Source organism: Notechis scutatus, chromosome 3, assembly GCF_049901735.1.
Source record: "Notechis scutatus isolate UNSWTSFEM ecotype Mainland chromosome 3, rNotScu1.2, whole genome shotgun sequence".
In the NCBI taxonomy this organism is placed as follows: domain Eukaryota; kingdom Metazoa; phylum Chordata; class Lepidosauria; order Squamata; family Elapidae; genus Notechis; species Notechis scutatus.
The window spans coordinates 202,951,821-202,974,787 of NC_142011.1; the positions used below are offsets into that span (position 1 = coordinate 202,951,821).

Here is a 22,967-nt window from a genome sequence, read left to right on the forward strand (position 1 = left end):
TTTCGACTTCTTTGGTCGTCGGCCAGCACTCTGCGCCGTATATGGCCACGGGCGCACCACAGAGTTATAGATTTTCGCCTTCAGGCGCATCAGCATCTTCTTGTCACAGAGGACGCCCGTGACGGACTTCCATTTGCCCCACGCTGCGTTGATCCTGGCTGCCACCTCAGTTTGTAGTAGGCCTTCTTCCCCAAGAGTAGTTCCCAGGTACTTGAAGGTGGAGGTGCGCGGTAGCTCCTGCCCGCTCACATGGATGGAGCCTGTCGTTCGTTGTCAGTGGTCAGGTATTCGGACTTCTTTAGGTTCAACCGGAGCCCGAACTGCTCGAGGCGGTCGTGCCACTGTTGGACTAGGTGCTCGAGTTCAGCCTTGCGCAGGTTGGCCAGGAACACATCATCGGCGTAGAGCAGCGTCCATGGGGCGGGCGGTGCAGGTCGTGGTGTAATTGTGTCCATCACCAGAATGAACAGCAGTGGTGAGAGAGCAGAGCCCTGGTGTACGCCGACGGTGATATTGAACTCCTCTGATATCCCAGCTGCCGCTTACACGGCTTTTGTGACATCTGTATAGGAGTTGGACCCATTGTACGAGTAGCTCGGGCACGCCGTGATCTCGCAGTGCGTACCAGATGAGATCGCAAGGGACTCGGTCGAAGGCCTTTTCCAAGTCCAAGAAGGCGGTGTGGAGCGGGATTTTCTTCTCTCTGTGAGCCTCCATCAGCATCCGCACACCGAAGATGGCATCGGTGGTGCCGCAGTTCTTGATGAATCCGGCCTGGTTGACGCTGATGTCGACGATGTCCCGAATGCGCTTATCGAGGACGCGTCAAGATCTTCATAGTGTGTGACAGTAACCTGACCGGTTCTGTAGTTGGAGCAGTCCGCTGGGCTGCCCTTTCCCTTCCAGATCGGAACAGTGGTGCTGCGGTACCAGTCGTGGTGGCACTATTCCCGTGGAGACGATGTTGTTGAACAGCTCGCACAGCCACAATGCCGAGCCCGGTAGTGCCTTTTTCCAGAAGTCGGCAGGGATGTCGTCTGGTCCTGTTGCCTTACCGTTTTCATGGCCTTGATGGCGTCGGTGACCTCGCTGGCGTGAATGCCTGAGACTGGGCCTTCGACGGGGTCACCTCGCGGGGTTCGTGGGTGTGGAACTCCTCGGTGGAGATCTTCTCGAAGTATTGCCGCCACCTCTCGGCAGTCTTGGATATATATAATTACATATAATATCGAACACTTGACTTGGTTTAAAACTCCAGAGGAACCAATTTCTAAGTTTGCATACCCTGGGTTATTTTGAATTGTCAATACAGAGAGGTAAAGATGGTTATTTGTCTATGATTCAGTAATGCTACCTATACAGCATTAATTAATTGTACTGACTATTAGAGACACAGTGTACCAGACACAGTGTCTCAGTGGCTGAGATGCTGAACTTGTTGATCAGAAAGGTCGGCAGTTCAGCAATTCGAATCCCCAGCACCACATCACAGAGTTACTTGTCCCAGCTTCTGCCAACCTAGCAGTTCAAAAGCATGCAAAAATGCAAGTAGAAAAATAGGGACCACTTTGGTGGGAAGGTAACATTATTCTGTGCACCTTCGGTGTTTAGTCATGCCAGCCACATGGCCATGGAGATGTCTTTGGACAGAGCTGGCTCTTCGGCTTTGTAATGGAGATGTGCACCGCCTCCTAGAGCCGGAAACGACTAACACGTATGTGTGAGGGGAACCTTTACTTTTACTCTACCAATCCTAACTCTTTTTTGGTCTCGTTCCAGAACATGTTTTATTATTTTGAAATAGAGAATTGGTCAAATCTATTCAGAACAGCAGCTACTGTTCATAACATCTCTGTGAGGTTGGCCCACAAAATATTCACTAAACAAAAAACCTCTCTATTCACTGGTCAGCCACATCTCGTCTCAAGTTGAAAGCAGAAAAGGCAAGCCAGCATTTTGCTGAGATACAGGAGTTTATCACCCAGCAGAATGCCATGAGGAGCAGACTTGTGATCACAGCATGTCATCAGCCTGGTTGATTGTTACATGACCTGACATAGCACTTGTAAGTGACCAATTGCTCCTGGAAGGAACATATGTTTATTTTCCAGATGGGGTGGGAAATGCCAGCTCAGAGAGAAGCTCTGCACACCAAAAGAAACACCATGAAAGACCAATAACTTATTGCAGTTATATAGACTGTTTTACATGTAAAACAGATCTGATCAACCATATTGCTCTCCCCTTTCTTCTCCTTTCCTTTCCTTCCTCTCCTCTTCTTTCCTCCTTCCCCTTATTCTTCTCCCCCTTCCTTCCCTTCTTTTTCCCTTCCTCCTTTCTGTCTTTTTTATCCTACTCCTCCTCTTTCTTCCGCTTCTTATCTTTTCTTCTTCCCCTTCCTCATCTTCTCCTTTTCCCTTTTCCCCATTTTTCCTTTTCCTCCTTTCCCTTCTTCTTCATCTCATCTTTTCTTCTTCCCATAACCCTCCTCTCCTCTTCCACTCATTCTCTTTTCATATTTCCTTCTCTTCTTTTTTTCTGTTTTTTCTTCCACATCCCCCTTTCCTTTGCCTTCTGTTGTTTTCTCTTCCACTCCTTCATTTTCATTCTTTCCTTTTTCCTTTTGGTTCCATCCCTTCTCCTTCCCCTTTCACTTCCCCTTCCCCTTTCTCCTTTTCCCCCTCCTCCTCCTCCTCTCCTTCCCCCTTCCCCTGCTCCTTTTTCATCTTTTCTCCTCCTTCTCTACTTTTCTTCTTCTATCTCCTTCTCCTTCTACTCTTCATTCCACTACTTCTCCTTTCTTCTTTTTCTTTTTTCCCTTCCTCCTCTTGTCCCCCTCCCCCTTCTCCAAAGCTTTCAAAGATTTGGTACCTCAGAGATTGAAAACTTGTCTCTATTTTTTATGAAATGCCTAGGAAGGCTTAAATGAACAAGAGCACTGGAGGACAATGTTCAGCCTACTTGTTCATACCAAATTGTTGGCAATTGCATAAGGCACGGTTATTTTCTCTCAGACCTCTGGCAAAGTAAACACTTCAGAAAGTACATTTAGTGCTATTGAGAAGTGCTCAGCTGATAGCCACAGACTGAAGATCAATTAGATCAGGGGTCGCCAAACTATTGGATCTCATGGACCACCAAACTCATACTTTTAAATGCCGGGGACCACTAATATAAATTTTGACTGACGGTGGCTTGCTGACATTGGTGGGTGGGTGGGTGGGAGAGAGAGAGAGAGAGAGAGAGAGAGAGATCTGATCTAACCTCTCTCTCTCTCCCTCCCTCCCTCTCTTTCTCTCTCTCATACACACACACACACACACACACACACACACACACACACAGAGGCAGGGATGGGATTCAAGTTTCTGAAGAACCAGTTCTTGGCTGTGGCCTCATTTGTGGATGTGGTCATGTGACTGGCTGGGCATGGCTTGTATGTAAATATTATAAATATTTATATAAATATTGAATTTTTTTTATAAAAAAGAGCAACTTTTACCCAAAATCAGGCAAAGCAGGCAGGCAGATTGAGTTGCTCACAGAATCATAGATTCGGATATCTATCTTTCTGCCATCAGCTATCTGAGTCTGTCACATAAAATTTTCTTGCAAGCAAACTCTAGCAAGCAAACTCACAAAATTAACTCACAACACACCATGTATATAAATATTATTTTATTAAAAAAGAGCAACTTTTATCCAAAATCAGGCAAAGCAGGCAGGCAGATTGAATTGCTCACAGAATCACAGATTCAGAGATCTATCTTTCTGCCATCAGCTAATTTGAGTCTGTCACATAAAATTTGCTTGAAAGCAAACTCACAAAATTAACTCACAACACACCATGTATGTAAATATTGATTTTTATATATATAAAAAAGAGCAACTTTTATGCAAAATCAGGCAAAGCAGGCAGGCAGATTGAGTTGTTCACAGAATCACAGATTCAACTCAGAGATCTGTGTTTCTGCCATCAGCTAGCTGAGTCTGCTAGCTGCTAGCAGTCCTAAGGAAAGTTCGGCTCTGCTTAGATCTAAAGATTAGTTAGAAGGCAAGAAATCCAACTATTTCCCGCTTTCTAGCTAAACTAAATCTCCCAGCACAGCAGAACAGCTGATGGTCAGGGAAAAGAAAAATAGCATCTTAGCAGGCAAGTTTGCCAGGTAAGGAGTGAGTGGGTGGTGAGAGTTCCTGTGGGCCATGTGGGCAGCTCAGCCTTGTGTTCCTGTGCAGCCTGGATTAATTGCTTTGGGGGGTGTTCTGGGGGTGACATTTCTCTGCGTACCACCAAAATTTGCTTGTGGACCACCAGTGGGCCGCAACCTACCAGTTGGCAACCACTGGATTAGATGATAGATAGATAGATAGATAGATAGATAGATAGATAGATAGATAGATAGATAGATAGATAGATAGATGAGAGATAGATTTAGTTAACTAGATATATGAGTGATGGTGGCATAGTGTTTTGAGTGTAGTATTGCAAGCTACTTCTGCTGACTGCCAGCTGCCTGCAATTTGACATTTCAAATCAAGGTTGACTCAGCCTTCCATCCTTCCGAGGTGGGTAAAAATGAGGACCCAGATTGTTGGAGGCAGTAGGCTGACTCTGTAAACTGCTTAGAGAGGGCTGTAAAGCACTGTTAAGTGGTATATAAGTCTAAGTGCTATTGCTATATTAAAATGTCCGCTACCGGTTCTCCAGAACTGGTCAGAACTTGCTGAATACCACCTCTGCTCTCATCTCAACTCTATTAGAATCTTCAAAATCCTCTGAATCAGTGTGTGCATTTGAAGCCAAAATTGTCTTGCTTTTTTTCCACATGCCCAGCAAACATGATAGCTGTCTTCTAAAGACTTTTATGGCCAAGAAAACTCATTCCATGATTTTCAAGACACTGCCCTGGAAGGAATGAGGAATTCCATCTCTTCACCAGAATCAAGAAAAAAAATTGGTTTCTTCCAATACCCTATACCACTGCAACAGCTGATCAAGGTAGCATTTAGATCTTTAGAAGAGAATATTAGTAGTTCAGTGTTTAACTGTGGGGTCCTTGGTGCTCTCTGAGCTTGGTTGCTTTCTTGCAGATGTATCATGACCTGATGTAGGAGAACAGCATGCAGAACTGGGGGTGGGGGAGCTAAATGTGTCATCAGTTTAGAATCCTTACATTGCCACACATGATCCAATTCCAACCCTTCCTGATTTCTACTGATCCTTGTCTGGCACTAATTTAGTATTGAACTTTAGTTGACTAGATTCTTGTGTATAGGCTTCAATAAATCTCATATGCTGCAACTTAACAGATGGTTTTGAACCTACGTTTTTGACACCCAACTAGTGCTCAGTACTGATTATGTTACCTAGCTGGGAATTAAACATTTGCAAGAAAACAACCAAGCTCAGGAGCACCAAGAACCTCACAATTTTTTCCCCAATATCCATAATAGAAGCAAAATCTTACAGCATATCCAAGGGAGATAGCAAAATACGAAGTAGATTTCAGCACATTCCAATTCACCCCCGTTTGGAAAGTCTAAATGGATCTGTCTGAATGAAAGTACCAACCTGATCAATATTTTTACCATCACTAATGCTATCTGTCTGTCTGTCTATCTATCTATCTATCTATCTATCTATCTATCTATCTATCTATCTATCTATCTATCTATCTATCTATCTATCTATCTATCTATCTATCTATCTATTCACACATCACAAAATCTCCAGAATCGTAAAGCCTACAAACTTGAAATTTGGCACGTATGTTCCTCTTGGCTTCTAGGTGCTCACTAAGAAATGATTTTTCAAAATGACTACCAGAGCATTAGCATTTCATATATTATTATTAACATGCATGGAACTCTTTTGCTGACAAGCCAAGCATCTATGCTCAGATACTGCTGTTCCAAGAGTGTATTTCCTGCCCTAGAGTCATCATTGTAGTTTTTATTGTCTGGGAGCAAATATCTCCTTCAGTGACTCCATTTTAGTTCTATTCAAAAACCAACTTTTTGTTTGTTTGAAGGCATCATCAAAAAATTGCTGATGCCCAGCCAAATGATTATTTAATCTTACAGCAAGCTATTCATTTTTGGAAGTTTTTCCTACAGGGATGAGAAAGAGGCAATTATACTGCCAAGAAATAACAGCAAGTACTTTGCCCACAGTTTAATGGATGGATCTTTAAAAACAAAACCTTGAAAAATGAATATAAACCAATGATAGAATTGACTTGCATTTAATCACCTACTGCCTAGGTGGTGAACACTTTCAGTAATTAAAGTGCCAGAGTTTTGAGTCAAAACAGTGGAGCATTTACATTGCAAGAAAAAAAAAAGATCTCCAAAGGAAAGCAAACCAAAAACTCATTCGTGAAAAAGACCCATTGGACTGAATATTTTACTCGGATTTATTTTAAATTCTTCTGCTTCATCAGAATTGCTAGAATTTTTCAACCACATTGCACCCTTCTGATTCATATTGAAATGTCAGGGTGAAGAACAATTGAAAATCTGATAGTGCTAAGCTAAAACTTAGTACAGGATTCCTACAGGTGCTTTTTCAAAAGGCAACTGCACTTTGTTTTTCCTTAAAGACATTTCACTTCCGATCCAAGAAGCTTCTTCACTTCAGACTGAATGGCAGAGTATGGAAGGATTTATATTCCTTGCAGTCATCTGGTTGTTAGCATTCTCTCTGAGAGTCGTTGAGGCCACTTGGTGGTTTATCTGGGCCCTCAGCATCACTGAATAGTGCAGATGGGTGTGGAATCTTCTTGGAACTGCTCAAAGAACTGTGTTGTAGACAGGACATAGGTGTCTATGGATATTCAGTTGTCCAGGTCATGGCTGTCCCAAAGGTGCTTTTTCAAGAGACAACTGGACTTTTTGTTTTTTCTTTGAAGACATTTTGCTATTCATCCAAGAATTTTTTTCAGCTCTGAAGATAGGTGGTGTTATATTCCACTATCCAGTTTTGGTCACCACACTATAAAAAAGATGTTGAGACTCTAGAAAGAGTGCAGAGAAGAGCAACCAAGATGATTAGAGGACTGGGGGCTAAAGCATACAATGAACGGTTGAAGGAATTGGGTATGGCTAGTCTAGTGAAGAGAAGGACCAGGGGAGACATGATAGCTGTGTTCCAATATTTGAGGGGCTGCCACAGAGAGGAAGGGGTCAAGCTATTTTCTAAAGCACCCAAAGGCCAGACAAGGAATAATGGATGGAAATTGAACAAGGAGAGGTTCAACCTGGAAATAAGGAGAAATTTTCTGACAGTGAAAGCAATCAACCAATGGAACAGAAGTTGCCTTCAGAAGTTGTCGGAGCTTCATCCCTAGAAGCTTTCAAGAAGAGACTGAACTGCCATCTGTCAGAAATGGTGTAGGATCTGCTGCTTGGGCGGAGGGTTTGATTAGGTGACCTACAAGGTCCCTTCCAACCCTGTTAATCTGTATCTACCACCACCCTTTGTTGATAGAGGGCTTTTCAATCTTAATGTAGATGGCATCTTTGACCCTTCTTTCAAACTTGCTAAGAACAAGATGACTGCAAGAAATATAAATCCTCCCACTGCCCACTATTCAGGCAGAAGTGAAGAGGCTTCTTGGATGAGAAGCGAAGCATCTTCAAGAAAAAAAAAAAAAGACTGGTTGTCTTTTGAGAAAGCTCCTTTGGGAGAAACATGACGTGGATGGCTGAGAAGCTCCATAGACACTTAATTCAGGAGATTCTGTTGCATGTGTTGTATGACTTATAGTACTTACAACTGTCACAACATCTCCAGAGTCATATTGCGATGACCCAGGACAAGGCATGAAGGCCACACAGCCAGCTGAGAGTTCAAACTCCCCTTTAATGCTCCAAATTTTCCCAAACACTCCCACCTTCTTGCCAAGTTCCAGAGCAAAGTGCACACAGGCACATGCTCACATGCGTGCACACACACACACACACACACACACACACACACACACACACGGCAGTCTCTGGCTGCCTGCAATCCAGCAAAACAAACAGGGAAATAAGTCCACAAAGCAAGGAAGAAGAAAGCAGTCCTGCAAATTCCTGTGTCTTCAATGGCACACGAAACTCTACAAATTCAGCATTTGTTCCCAACAAAGGCCCCTCCCCACAGTGTCTCCTTAAATCTCAGTCCCCAGGTGTGCCTTGTGAAGAGGGGCAGGGCGCTCTCCTCCTGAGTTTTTGGGTCAGCCTGTGCTGCTCCTATCTTCTCTCCTCTCTCCATGCTCAGGGATCAGGAGGGAGCGATCCTTGCTCGTTGCCTGTTGCTCCTCATGTCCACTGCTTGCCCTCTCTTGGTCATCCTGACCCTGTTGCTCCCTGCTTACAAGCCATCCCAATCCTGAGGGTCCCTGGGCTGCCTCGGCCTGCTCCTCCCCACATTCCTCCGAAGCCAATGAAGCCACCTTCTCGATCTCCATTGGCTTCAGCTCTGGCTCGTCCTCCTCCACAGATTCAGGCTCCAACAGGAGCATAACACATATGAACAAAGTTTGGGCACTAGTCAACTGGCATGTACTTAAAACATAGCAGCATCGCGGGGTCATGTGACCTTCCATTTGTGACTGTCCCCAACTAGTTTTCAACAAGCAAAGTTCAAAGGAGGAAAGACAGATTTGTTTTACAACCATGTCAGTTGGAGTCTAACTCCAAGGGAGAGGTCGAACAGCTGACAGGGAGTTAAAGTGTGGCTCTGGAGGCTGTGGAGGAAGCTGGGGAAAGGCAGAGGCAGGCTGGGCATTCAGAGGAAGACCCAGGCCCATCCCCTCTCCATCCTAGGGCACGCAGGGAGGAGAGGATAAGGGAGAGATGTGAATGGCATGGTCTACGGGAGGACGAAAGGGCCTTGATCCTCTTCATGGGCTGCAGTTGTGAAAACTGATTAAAAGGATGGACATGCGTATGGGACAGTGCTGGAAACAAAGCGTGAAAATATCTCTAGTCTGTCCATTACTATCTGAGTTTGGCGTCCTTCCCAATGTCTTCAAGCCCTTATCTTGCCTAATTGCTTCAGTGTGGTTTGTGTTGTTTTTGCTATTTATAATTTATAGGCATTTTTAGTTTAAACAGCATTTCCTCCTTTCCGTAACTGTTTGTGGGGGAGTTTTTTGTCTCCAGTCAAGGATATTTGGAGCATTGAAGCCATGTTGAAGGAATAAAAGGGGCTTCACCTGTTTTTGTGACTGTTGTTTATTTTGTATCCCACCCTGGCTCATCACAAACCATATGACTGACTTTAACAACTACTGTGATTCATTTAACAATCCCTGACATCAAGGTGGAAAAATCAAGTGTGACTCACTTAAAAACCGCCTTGCTTAGCAATGAAAATTTTGATCCCAATTGTAGATGTAAGTTGAGGATTATTTCAGACTGATTTCAAAGGGGATTTAAATGGAAATTACATGAAAAGGGTTAGACTCTTTGTCTATTTGTACCAATCAAAGCTAACAAACTATTAATAGCCTATTCCCTAAAATTAAAATTTGGTGTTAAATTACTCAGTTCTTAGGGATTCATTCCCACCCCACAAAAAAGAGAGGGTTCTCCATTATATAGAAATATTTTGTATGTATTCTCTGGGTTCTCATTTCATTATTTCAGAGTAGATTCAATTCAACCAAACTATTTATAAATTCAGATCCAATGCTTATTCTGCAGAGTTTGAGAATCTATGCATTTATTTCTAGAAATATGTCAAAATCTTAATATTATTTCAATTTAGTAGTTAACAATTTGTCAACAATTTCTCTCAAATTCCTAATATACTAAAATACTAAATGACCTTAGAACAGGGGAGAATAGAAAGGTATTTTTATATAAACTGAGCAGATAACATATTGATTAATTGAACTCAGGCAGATATGGGTAACTTTATTTTTTATCTCAGTAAAGATTGTCAGAAGCTTTTAAAGTGATTTGAAAAACCTCTCCGAAGTTATAAAATGAGATTTGATGGAGTGGATTTAGATGTGAAGAATCATCACATTTGTTTTTATTCCCAGTATGTTATATATGCTTGTCCTTCAAAACTCTATAAATAGTTTCATACTTTCTGTTTAAAAGAGACAATAAATTTTCATTTGCTTGCTCCCCACTCAACTTTTTCCACAGCTTCACTCTGCTGATGGAATATACAAATTATTTATTGATTTATTCCCAAACATCCACTAAATAGCATAGAAAGTTGTACTATGTTTTTGCTATTTATTATTTGATACAATCTAGTAGACTCCTTGATTTATGTCTTTGATCTATATTAGGAATAAGTTTACTAAATTCAAACAGGGTTATTTCTGGTTAGATTTATACAAGGCTGAATATTCTGAACTTTAATTATAGACTTGGGTTCCTCGGACTGTAGAATTATAGCAAAACCTTATCATCTAGGCTTATACTTCATCTCATTCCCCCAAGCACCAAAATTCAGAATCACTAAGCATTATTAATCTCATGTTTAAAATGTTTGGGGATTTCACTGGAATGGAACTCCAAACCCTCCCTCTTCTTCACTATTTCCTGGAGTTTGCTCAAACTCATATTCATTGTGTTAATGACAACATTTAACCATCTTACCCAGAGGTGGTATTCAGCAGGTTCTGACCAGTTCTGGAGAACCAGTAGCGGAAATTTTAAGTAGTTCAGAGAATTGGCAAATCCCACCTCTAACTGGCCCCGCTCCCATCTATTCTCTGCCTCCCGAGTGCCAGCTGATCAGCTGGGTCCTCTTTAGTTGTCCTGCATAGGAGAACGGAGCTGAAAAGCAGGTTAGTGGGGTGGGGAGGGAATGGGATTTTGCAGTAACCTTCCCCCTGGAGTGGGGAGGGAATGGGGATTTTGCAGTAACCTTCCCCCAGGGGTGGGGAGGAATGGAGATTTTACAGTATCCTACTCCTTCACATCCACCAAGACAAGTCCATCAAGCTATGCCACATCCACCAAGCCACGCCCAAAGAACTGGTAGTAATTTTTTTTGAATCCCACCAGTGATCTCATCCTCTGCCCTTACCTTCTCTTTTTTGCCTTCCATCTTTCCCAACACCAGGGTCTTTTCCATTAAATCATCTCTTCTTATTAGGTGGCCAAAGGATTTGAGTTTCAGCATATGTCCTTCCAAGGAAGGATTGATTTCCTTTAGGATAGACTGATTTGACCACCTTTGACCAGTCCAAGAAACTCTCAAGGGTCTCCTTCAGCACCACAATTCAAAACCATCAATTCTTTGGCATTCAGCCTTCCTTATGGTCCAATTCTCACAGTCATACATTACTATTGGGAAAATCATAGTTTTGTGTTTAATACTTAGTCATTAAGATAAAGGTAAAAGTTCCCCTCGCACATACATGCTAGCTGGTTTCGGCTCTAGGGAACGGTGCTCATCTCCGACACAAAGCCAAAGAGACAGCGCTTGTCTGAAGATGTCTCCGTGGTCATGTGGCTGGTATGACTAAATGCCGAAGGGACACGGAACACTGTTACCTTCTTACCAAAGTGGTCCCTATTTTTCTACTTGCATTTTTACATGCTTTCAAACTGCTAGGTTGGCAGAAGCTGGTACAAGAAACAGGAGCTCACTCCATTACATGGTACTAGGGATCTGAACCGCCAAACTGCTGACTTTCTGATCGACAGGCTCAGTGTCTTAGCCACTGAGTTATTTTTGTTTGTTTAGCTATTAGGTTTATACCCTATCTTCTTCTTCCAAATTCTTCCACTGGTCCAAAATTGCTTCAAAATGCTAGGCACAAAATTCTGCCCCTTTCCCCACATATACAGTGCATGAAACTTAATAAGGGACTAGCCTCTGATCCCCTTATTATGTCTACCATTTCAAAGCCCATGATGCTGTATCTAGGTTTGATTTTTGTTTTTTGTTTTTTGGAAAGGCTTTCTGCGTTTTTCATTCATGACCTTTGCAAGGAGAAATTGACTCACCCTCTTTGGAAGAGATCAACATTGTGGAATTTGTGCAGCTCCACAGAAAAGTTGACAGTTCCCTGGACCTCCGACATGATGTTTGTAGGTCATCACCTGAAAAATAAATAGTAAAGATATAATATCAATAAATGGGAAAATTATAGGTTTGCAAGATGGACTTCCCTGAAAATCTATAAGGAGCTGGTTATTAAATATCAGATTATACTAAATAATAGTTTAATAAGCATTTTCTGTGGTGGCTCCCCCCTAAGAAATATCACCCCTGCAGAAATAAGATTGGTGCACACTTTGATACTCTTTTGAAAGGCCCTGAAGACATAGCTTTGCCAATAGGCCTAGGGACTATCTATCTATCTATCTATCTATCTATCTATCTATCTATCTATCTATCTATTATCTATCAGATCATGCTTCTCCAAGCCCAACATATGTTTCCTGCTTGGACTCTGAGGTCATCATCAGAATTTAAAAGTAAGATAAGGAGTATCTTTATTTCCTACTCTAACATTGGAGCAATGTTGGACTGGACCCAGCAGATATAATTAGATTATTTGGATGCAATATGAATTGCTATTTGCACCTTTTGGGTGAATGGAGAAGAAAAATCCCTTTAGCAAATGTGAACACTTAAAATTTCTATCTATTTAGTGACTGATTTCTGTCTATGTAGGTGACTGATTCACCCACTTTGAAATGAGTTGATGAATTGGAGATAAAATGCCAGTAAGGTATGGTTGCTCCAGTTTTTCTGCTTTCTTTGGATTGGCCAAAGGTGGTCTATTCATCCAGGATCAGATATAAGAGTTTGCCATGACTTCAACTTACAAGTTCAGCTATTTCTAAGTCTAGATACCAAGGAATGGCAGAAAAACCTGAACTAAATCTAGCAAACTCACCACATCTCCATAGAGAAAGAGAAGTAGAAATAGGAAATCCACTGTGTCACTTATATTCACAAAAATAAACTAGGTTTAGTTTAGTAAAGGTTTCTCCTGTCCAGTCGTGTCTGACTCTAGGGGGCAGTGCTCATCTCTGTTTCTTAGCTGAGGGAGCCAGCCTTGTCCCAAAAAACTTCTGTGGTCATGTGGCCAGCATGACTACACAACGAGGGGCATGGAATGCTGTTATCTTCCCACTGAAGTGGTACCTATTTATCTATTCACATTTGCATGCTTTCAAATTGCTAGGTGGGCAGGAGCTGGGTCAAGGACAGGAGTTCACCCCATTGTGCAGTTCTTATCACCTTTCCAGCTGACAAGCTCAGGGTCTTTAACCAATGAGCCACCGCACCCCCTATTCACAAATCTACTACACAGCAAACACGGCATACGTTCTCAGTAATCTGACTACAAGGCACTTTTATTCCAGAATTGCAGTGTAACTCTGGAGCAAATTAAAAACATCCTCCACAATTTCAGCTGTAATGGTCTGTTTCATTCAAACCATTCATCACCCCAAAAGGGAAAAAAAGAAAAGAAAGAACAACAATGAAGCAAAACAAAACATCAGTGATTGAAATAATGGCTGACAGAAGAAAGGGGAATTAGATATCTGTTTCCATAAGGCAGGCATGGCCTTCAAATCATTTGAGGCATATACTGCATTGTTTTCAGTGTTTTTGAGAAGGCTGGGGTCTTACTGAGAAATAAGAATGGGGTTGAAAAAAAAATCAACCGCATTCTCTGTTATGCTTATGAAATACTATCCTGGAGAAATTATTTTCTCTTTTTCTTACTGTGCGCTGGTAGTTCTGAAATCAATGAAGTCAGATTTAAGACTAAAATGAGCTGATGCTGAAATAAAAGGGCAATGATGACTCATAAGCTGTGTTCATTTATAACAAGGTATCCAGGTTGGGATGGAGAAAAACTTGAAGTGGAATAATAAGAATGACAACAGCAGTAATAAGAGCAACGGCGATGCCAATAATAATAGCAATAACCAGCTTTTGCAGAGCAATCTACAGATGGGAGTTTGCATAAGCAATAAACAAATCATCTTTGTAATGGTGGGATTCAGTCAGTTTGTACCGGTTCAAGGAAACCGGTTGTTAAATTACCCACCCCCTGCTATCAAAATGGATACTGGGCGATGTACTGCAATGGAGAAATAGGTAACGGAGTGGCCGACATGAGGGAAGAAGGACACTTTCCATCTTTCTTCTCCCTGCTCCTCCTCCTTCCCTTGTGCCGGATGCTCCATTTCCCGTTTCTCCATTGCAGTGCAGCACCCAGGATCCACTTTGATAGTGGAGGTGGGAGGGTTGTAAGTTAACAACCAGTTCACCAAGGGTCAGGTTGGCCATCGCAGGAGGCTCATCCCTCAGAGCTGGAGGACGGGGATGGGCCACGCCTCCCATGACATCCAACCTGACCCTGGGCTAACCGGTTGTTAAATTACTTGAATCCCACCACTGCATCTTTTCAATAGTGGTGAATATTTGTAGCTTGGGATGAGAGTGAAGGTTCATTCTTCAAGCTTGTGGGTTGGTTTCCAAATGTTTCATTTATTTATTTATTTATTTGATTTGCCAATTGTTTACAAGATAATAAGTATAAGTGTATACATAGTTGTGAATACATGAAATGGGTACATATAAGAAAAATAAAAGAATAAGAGAAACAATAGGACAGGGACGGTAGGCACGTTGGTGCGCTTATGCACGCCCCTACAGACCTCTTAGGAAAGGGGTGAGGTCAATAGTAGACAGTCTAAGGTTAAAGTTTTTGGGGTTTGGGGAAGAGACTACAGAGTCGGGTAGAGTATTCCAGACATTGACCACTCTATTGCTGAAGTCGTATTTCCTGCAATCAAGTTTGGTGCGGTTTACTTTGAGTTTGTATCTATTGTGTGCTCTTGTGTTGTTATGGTTGAAGCTGAAGTATTCATTGACAGGTAGTGTTAGTGTTTGGGGATTAACCCCTAGAAGAGTATTGCAGCAGTAGTCAAGCCAGGAAGCCAAACGAGAGTGGAAGGGCCCCAGAGTATACACACACTGAACACAAACACTGTTTGTAGTTTAAATAGTTTTTAATCCAGTTAGAGTTTAAGCATTTTCATTCAGTCCATTAAGTCATTCACAGTATTTCCATCCAGTAAGACTCACTAGTATAGTCCAAGTTAAGAGTCTTGCAATATCTTTATCAGCCGATAAAGATATCTTCTCCTCCTCCGGTTTCACTCTCCAGAGAAACAAACGCTGGATATTCAGCAAACAGTAGCAAACAATAACAGTTCAGTCACAGGCACTCACAGTCAGTAATCACAGTTAGTCGCAGCAACACACAGTTACAGTCAGTAACAGACAGTAAGCTTTCCAGCTTCAATGCTTCCTTATATTGTAACTTCTAACCGCACCCTTAATCGGCTAATTGCCTGCTGCATTGTGCTTAAAGTGATAAGCACTTAAACCATGATATCTAAGTTTTATATATTTATTCACCCAAACCATATTTGGTATCAATGTTATACCTAACATACTCCCCTTTTGGGTGAAATAAATATATAATACCTTTACAATCTAATCCCATATTTTTCACAACTCTCCTGGTGCTTACTGGCACCTTGGGCTTTAGTAAAATTATCAGCTAAATTGTCCTCCGACATACAGTACTCTAGCTGAATCATCTTACTTCTTACAGATTGTCTCACGTTTAGGTATCTTAGATCTGTATGCTTGCTCCTTGTTTTTACTCCAATATTTGTGGCCATTTGAATTGCTGCCTGATTATCTTCATGAATAATTATAGGATAATCTACAGTTATACCTATATCAATTAACATTTGTTTATACATTATTAACTCTGTACATAACAATGATAAACAGGAGAATTCTGCCCATAGTAGACAAACTTATATGCTGTTGTCTTATTGACTTCCAGCCTATTAATGTCTTACCCAGCATTATGGCTGTTCCTGAAGTCGACTTTCTAGTGTCTCTTTCTGATGCAAAGCTAGCATCTGCATAAGCACTTAGAATTAAATCACCCTTTGGTTCTAAATACAATGAATAATTCATTGTCTTTTAAGATATCTTAATATCCTCTTAGCTGCATTCCAGTGTCTTTCACATGGTGCAGAATTGAATCTAGCCAACTGATTCACGCAGTACGATATATCTGGTCTAGACCAATTACTAATATAACTCAAACTACCAATTAAAGATTGATAAATCACCTTATCAAACTCCGGGCTTTGTTCATCAGTGTTGCTAAACTCCTGACTCATTGGAGTCTTAGCTGGCTTACAAAGCTCCATCTTGTAATCTTTTAGTAATTTGTTTATCTTATCTTCCTGAGATATCTTAAAACCTTTCCGTGTTTTCTTTATATTCAAACCGAGATACTTCTTTATCTCCCCTAATTGCTTGATCTTTATTCTCTTTCCTAATGATGCTATTATTTTATTTGCTTCATCATTAGTTTCAGTTATCAATGCAATGTCATCTGTGAATAGTAATAATAATGATACTTTCCCATTTGTCTCCCTCTTAAACAGACATGGATCGGCTAAACCAGCTTTAAATCCTATATTGTCTAGTTCCTTTACAATATACTGGTTCCATTCATAGCCTGATTGTTTTAGACCATAGAGACTTTTCTTTAACAACCAACAATCATTATTATCTCTTATTTTCACTTTTAATACCAACAGGTTTTTTTCATATAAATAATATGTTTTAATGGGGCGTGCAAGTAAGCAGTTTCCACATCTAGATGGTTAACTATATAGTTTTTACTAGCTGCCCACACTAAAGCTGCCCTCAATGTTGCTGCCTTAAGACTAGGTGCAAACACCTCATCATAGTCATTTGCATTCTGCCTAAAACCTTGGGCTACTAACCTTGCCTTATGGATTAAATTACCATCCTTATCTGTTTTTACCTTAAATATCCATTTGCAGCCAATGGATTTCTTTCCTGCAGGTAATTTGGCATTTTCATACACCTTCATATCTCTTAATGAATTCAGTTCCTTATTCATTGCTGCATACCATTTTTCTTTTTCCTTATTAGGATACTTTTTAATTTCTTCTACAGAATTAGGAACTTGATTAATCTGGCACACTGTGTTAGCCTGGTACCTATCAGGCGGTCTAGATACACGTGTAGTTCTTCTGGGAATTACAGGGCTTACAGGAGGACTTTGTTGAACTACTACCTGTTCATCTTCCTCATCCTGTTCAGCTATTGAATCTGTTTCTTCCTTTATGGGCACTATATCATCCTGTATTTGTCTCTTTACTTTATTTTTAAAGTTACAGGGATAACTAATGGGATTTCTATAGGATTCAATAATTACATCTTTATTGGCATCCTGTTCTAATTTCTCCCATCCTTCATGTTCTGAGAAATTGGGCACTAGCACTACATAACACTTTAGATGTGCCTTTCTCCCAAAATCTATATGCCCTATGGTTTGCCTGATAACCAACGAAGAAAAATCTTTTAGCTCTATGTTGCCTTTTTTCTGAGTTGTGCAGGAATATGCACCCATGCTGGTGCACCAAATGTGTGCAGGTAACTTAGATCAGGTTTCCTGCCATGCCACCTGGTGAATGGTATTTCACCTGTTGTTGTATTAACAACGTTGTTCAATATGTTATTAGCACACATTGTAGCCTCCCCCACAAAGAATCAGGTAACCCAGAATCATATAACATTGTTCTAACCATTGCCTGTAGTGTTTGGCCTCTTCTTTCAATAAAAGCGTTATGTTCTGGCCTGTATGGAGCAGACTTCTTATGCTCTATTCCAGCTACCTTAAGTCTGTTCTGGAATTTGTTATTAATAAATTCCGTGCCATTATCTGTCACCAGGGTTATCAGTTACCGTTTAGACTTTCTTTCAGCAAACCTAAGCCAATTGAAAAAATGTTGATATGTTTCAGTTTTGCTTTTCATTAAATAGCAAAAACCCATATCTAGAATAATGGTCCATAATGCTCAGTATATATCTAGCACCCCCATACTGGGTTCTTTGGACCTATTATGTCTGCAAATACTACTTCTAAAGGTTCTTTTGTTTTGAAACCATTTAGCCTATTTGCAGGCAATACTTTGCTCTCTTATCTTCACAGCAAACATTACAACGCAAATATTTATCACAAGGTTTTAACCTTATTCCTTCAGATAACTCAACTCAACGTTTTAGCATTTTAAAATTTACATGCCCCAAACGCCTATGCAATAAATGGATACATTCTTCATGAGGCTTTATATTATTAAATACAGTTTGAGCCTCCCTTTCTTACTATTATCTAAGACATATAATGTTCCATTTAAAGCTGCAGTTACCCTTTTGTTATCTTTTCAATTATGCAATTATTATCCTTAAAAGTAATTACATAACCTAATTTATCTAATACCCTTACTGAAAGCAAATTAAACTTTAGTTGCGGTACATACAACATTTTTATATCCTGGTTTATGTACGGACAACGTGCAAAACCTTGACCTTTCGCTTTCAGGTTCCAGCCGTTAGCAAGAGATATATGTTGAGAACTTGTAGACATTTTTATAAATTTTGTCTTATCTCTTGTGATGCAGTGGGATGCGCCACTGTCAACCACCCATAAATTATTCTTCACATCAGAGTTGCTAAACGTGGCTAGTTCAAATGCGTTCTTTGGCTTTTTTTACATTCTGGCTTTTTCTTTGCAGAATCTGCCAAATGTCCTCTGCCTCCACAATTAAAACACTTTTTAATTGTGTATGCTGTCAAGATAAATTCTCTTCTTCCAGGTGCTTTACTTTGCTTTGCTGGTTTTTTCATGCTTTGAAGATAATCTCTCTTCTTTCTTATCTTCTCAGCTCGTCACGCCACGCCTTCTTCTGGCTTCTTCTAGTAGCCTGCCTGTAATCTCGGTTAATGAGAGGCTTTCTTTTGGCAATACTTCCAACGAAGTCACATAGTCATCATAGCTTTGATCTAATGAAGATAATATTATGTAGACTTGTTGCAGTTCATTAAATATAAGCTCTTTTTCTTGCAAATCTTGAAAAATGCTCTTCATACAGTTTAAATGAACTAACATATCTCCATTCCTCTGAAGATGTTAAAAAGCTTCCGTGTAAGATTTATATGTGCTCCTACACTGTCCCGAACATAAATCTTCCTGAGGTTCTCCCAGCAGTTTGCAGCATTTTCTTCTCCACGAATATGGACAAGCTGCTGATCACAGAGAGTCAGTCCTATGATGCATAAAGCCTGCTCATTCTTCAGTTTAAAGTCTTGTAACTTTTCTTTATCATCATCATTAGCAGGATCCCAGCTACTCACATCTGGTGGGTTTGCTATAATGTCCCACAATCCTTCTCTGCGTAGAAGTAAACTACATTTCATTGACCATGAAACATAGTTTGTTCCATCCAGCCTGGATATCATGGACAGTTGTGACAAATTTACTTGTGCCATTACTCTTCAGATATTTTAACTATTTTAAACTAATTAAAACAGTTTGTTTTTACAGTAATGTGCAACTCACACCAACTCTCTCTGCTATATCCTGGTTAGTTAGACTATGCTGCTGGGCCCATAACCAATGTTAGTGTTTGGGATTAACCCCTAGAAGAGTATTGCAGCAGTAGTCAAGCCAGGAAGCCAAACGAGTGGAAGGGCCCCAGAGTATACACACACTGAACACAAACACTGTTTGTAGTTTAAATAGTTTTTAATCCAGTTAGAGTTTAAGCATTTTCATTCAGTCCATTAAGTCATTCACAGTATTTCCATCCAGTAAGACTCACTAGTATAGTCCAAGTTAAGAGTCCTTGCAATATCTTTATCAGCCGATAAAGATATCTTCTCCTCCTCCGGTTTCACTCTCCAGAGAAACAAACGCTGGATATTCAGCAAACAGTAGCAAACAATAACAGTTCAGTCACAGGCACTCACAGTCAGTAATCACAGTTAGTCGCAGCAACACACAGTTACAGTCAGTAACAGACAGTAAGCTTTCCAGCTTCTAATAGTTTTTTCATTATCAGTCTAAGTAACATCTTCAGTGATATTTAGGGATGTCAGTGTCAGTGTTCTTCTCTACAGACACTGATCCCAAAAAACACCAGTGTCAACTTATAAAATATTTCTATGGTCTTTTTAGAGTTGCCAGCAGAAAGGGAGAGGGCAGCAGTGGGCAGCTTGAATTCCATATATGTTTTCAAAGATAGTTTCTAGATGATCGAAATTTCTGCCATGCAAAATTCAAACTGGAGAGTATGATTGATGACTCTTGGCTATGGATGTGTCCCATTGGATAATATGAATTACGATACACCCAGAGGGTGGAGGAAAACCAGGGTCAAGGATGACAACGAATGATGTATCTTAGAGTCGGCTACACCCAGGCAGCGCCGGCATGTTTACTCCTAATAAATCTTTAAGTTTTCTGGAAGTTCAGCTAGAGACTCATGATTTAAATGGGGGTAAATGTAGGAGCCCTGACAACCAGTTTGTTTAGATCATTATAAGATTCATTGGTCACGCTACCCCCTGCCACACTCATGCATTCATTGAAGCCTGGCACTCCACAAGCAATTCCATCAACAGACACATTGACTTACGTCCAGCCTAGGAAACTGTCAGAATCCAAATCAACCACACAGCCAATCAGAGATAGCACCGACTCTCAATCAACCCACATAAGCCCTCCCACCAGCATTACCTCCTAATGCCCTTGACCTGATGTAACCTATCACAGGACCCTTCACAAGACCCTCACTTGATACACCCACACCTGAAACCCTTATAAACAGAAGAACACTGACACTGACATCCCCTAAACTCTGCTGAAGGTGTTACCTAGCCTGGTAATGAAACATTCAGAAACCAACCCACAAGCTCAGAGAACGAACCTTCACCCTCAATAATGTCATCCTTCAATATGCCCATCCTTTGTCCTTGAAAAAATGCTCAAAGTGAGAGCTATGAAGAAATTAAGAATGAAAGTTCCTTTCCAAAACAGAATAATGCTAGACTCCAACACCAGGGAAAAGTTTAAAGAAGGTAGCTTCTGTTTGTTTGCTTGTTTATAGGTAAAGGTTCCCCTTGCACATGTGTACTAGTTGTTTCTGGCTCTAGGGGGCAGTGCTCAACTCCATTACAAATCCAAAGAGCCAGCGCTGTCCGAAGACGTCTCCATGGTCATGTGGCTGGCATGACTAAATGGTGAAGGCACGTGGAATGCTGTTACCTTCCCACCAAAGTGGTCCCTATTTTTCTACTTGCATTTTTACATGCTTTCAAACTGCTAGGTTGACAGAAGCTGGGACAAGTAATGGGAGCTCACTCTGTTACATGGTGCTAGGGATTCAAACTACCGAACTGCTGACCTTTCTGATTGACAAGCTCAGTTTCTTAGCCACTGAGCCACCGCATCCCTCTGCTTGTTTATATTCCACCTTTATTATTTTTTATAAACATGTTAAGGTGGAGAACATATCCAATATTCCTTTCTCCTCCTATTTCCCCCACCACAACAACCCTGTGAGGAAAGTTGGGCTGAAAGGGTGTGACTAGCCCAAAGTCGACTAACTGACTTTTGTGCCTAAAGCTGGACTAGAATTCACCATCTCCTGGTGATTGACCCAAGTCACCCAGCCAGCTTTCATGTATAGTCCCTTTGCTTGAGCAAGAGCCAAGTGGCAGAGAACATATTTATTTATTTTTATTTGTTTGTTTGTCAAACATGTACAAAGTAACAAATATAGATATGAACATAAACATGAACAAAGGAAGTAAATACAGATAAATGGGGACAGTAAGCAGGGATGGTAGGCACGCTGGTGCGCTTATGCACACCCCCTTTAAAGACCTCTTAGGAATGAGGTGAGATCCACAGTAGACAGTTTGAAGTTGAAGCTGTGAGGGGTTGAGGCTGTAACAACGGAGTCTGGTAGGTCATTTCAGGTGTTGACCATTTTGTTGCTGAAGTTGTATTTTCTGCAATCGAGTTTGGAGCGGTTTACCTTGAGGTTGTATCGATTGTTTGCCCGTGTGTTATTGTGGTTGAAGCTGAAGAAGTTGCTGACAGGCAAGATGTTGTAACAGACAATTTTGTGTACTATGCTTAGATCGGACCGTAGGCGGCGCAGTTCCAGATTGTCCAGGCCCAAAATTTCGAGGAGGCACAGGGAATTCTATTGTGAGTGGAGGAGTGGAATACTTTTCTAGAGAAATACCTCTGAACCCAAAATCAAAATTAAAATCGAAATTGAGAAATACCTCTGAACACATCTAATATTCTTCCTCCTATTTTCCCCACAATAACAACACTGTAAGGTGACTTGGACTGAAAGGAAGAAACTGGTCCAAAGTCACCCAGCTGGCTTTTGTGTCCATTGCGGACTAGAATTCACCATCTCCATTGTGCCAAAATAACCCAGTTAGTTCTCATGTATAAGGCCCCTTGCTTCAGCATGGACCTCCAAGATCCCTTCAAACGCTGTTTTTCTGTTTTGGTGAAGGTGTGACTAAAACTCACAGTCTCCTGGTTTCTAGCCTGGTGCCTTCAAATATAGAACAAACTGGCTCTTTGTTTTTGTATTTTTATTGTTTAGTGGTTGCTCCACAGTTTTAATTGTCTGCTTTAGGGACAATTGATCCAAAGGCTATGGAACAAGATGGATTTAGATCTTAGATCACATTGTCCTCCATAGAATTGGAACCCACTTCTGACTGAGTATCATGTGAGGCTTATATTGTAGCTAGAGGGTCCCAGAGCAAGAAATGGGAAAGGCACCATAGTGAAATATACATGGTCAGTGCAGGATATGCTTTTTTCCCCTCATTAACCTGAATCAGAATCAGAATAGATCTGGAAGGGACTTTGAAGGTCTTCTAGTCCAACCCCCTGCTTAAGCAGGAGACCCTATATCATTTCAGACAAGTGACGGTTCAATCTTTTCTTAAAGGTCCCCAGTGATGGAGCATGCACGTCTTCTGGAAGGAAGCTATTTCACTGGTTAATTGTCCTCACTGTTAAGGTGTTTCTCCTTAA

General features: G+C 41.0%; 1 protein-coding gene across 1 annotated transcript in view; it reads right to left on the reverse strand.

Moving 5' to 3' along the window:
• The window catches only part of FAM135B (family with sequence similarity 135 member B), a 163,465-nt gene that overhangs the window by 81,059 nt on the left and 59,439 nt on the right, over window positions 1–22,967 (reverse strand). The window contains exon 2 of the mRNA XM_087962221.1: window positions 11,968–12,063. Within this exon, the coding sequence (XP_087818347.1) occupies window positions 11,968–12,044 (77 nt within the window). The 5' untranslated portion in view covers window positions 12,045–12,063. The remainder of the gene's footprint in view (window positions 1–11,967; window positions 12,064–22,967) is intronic.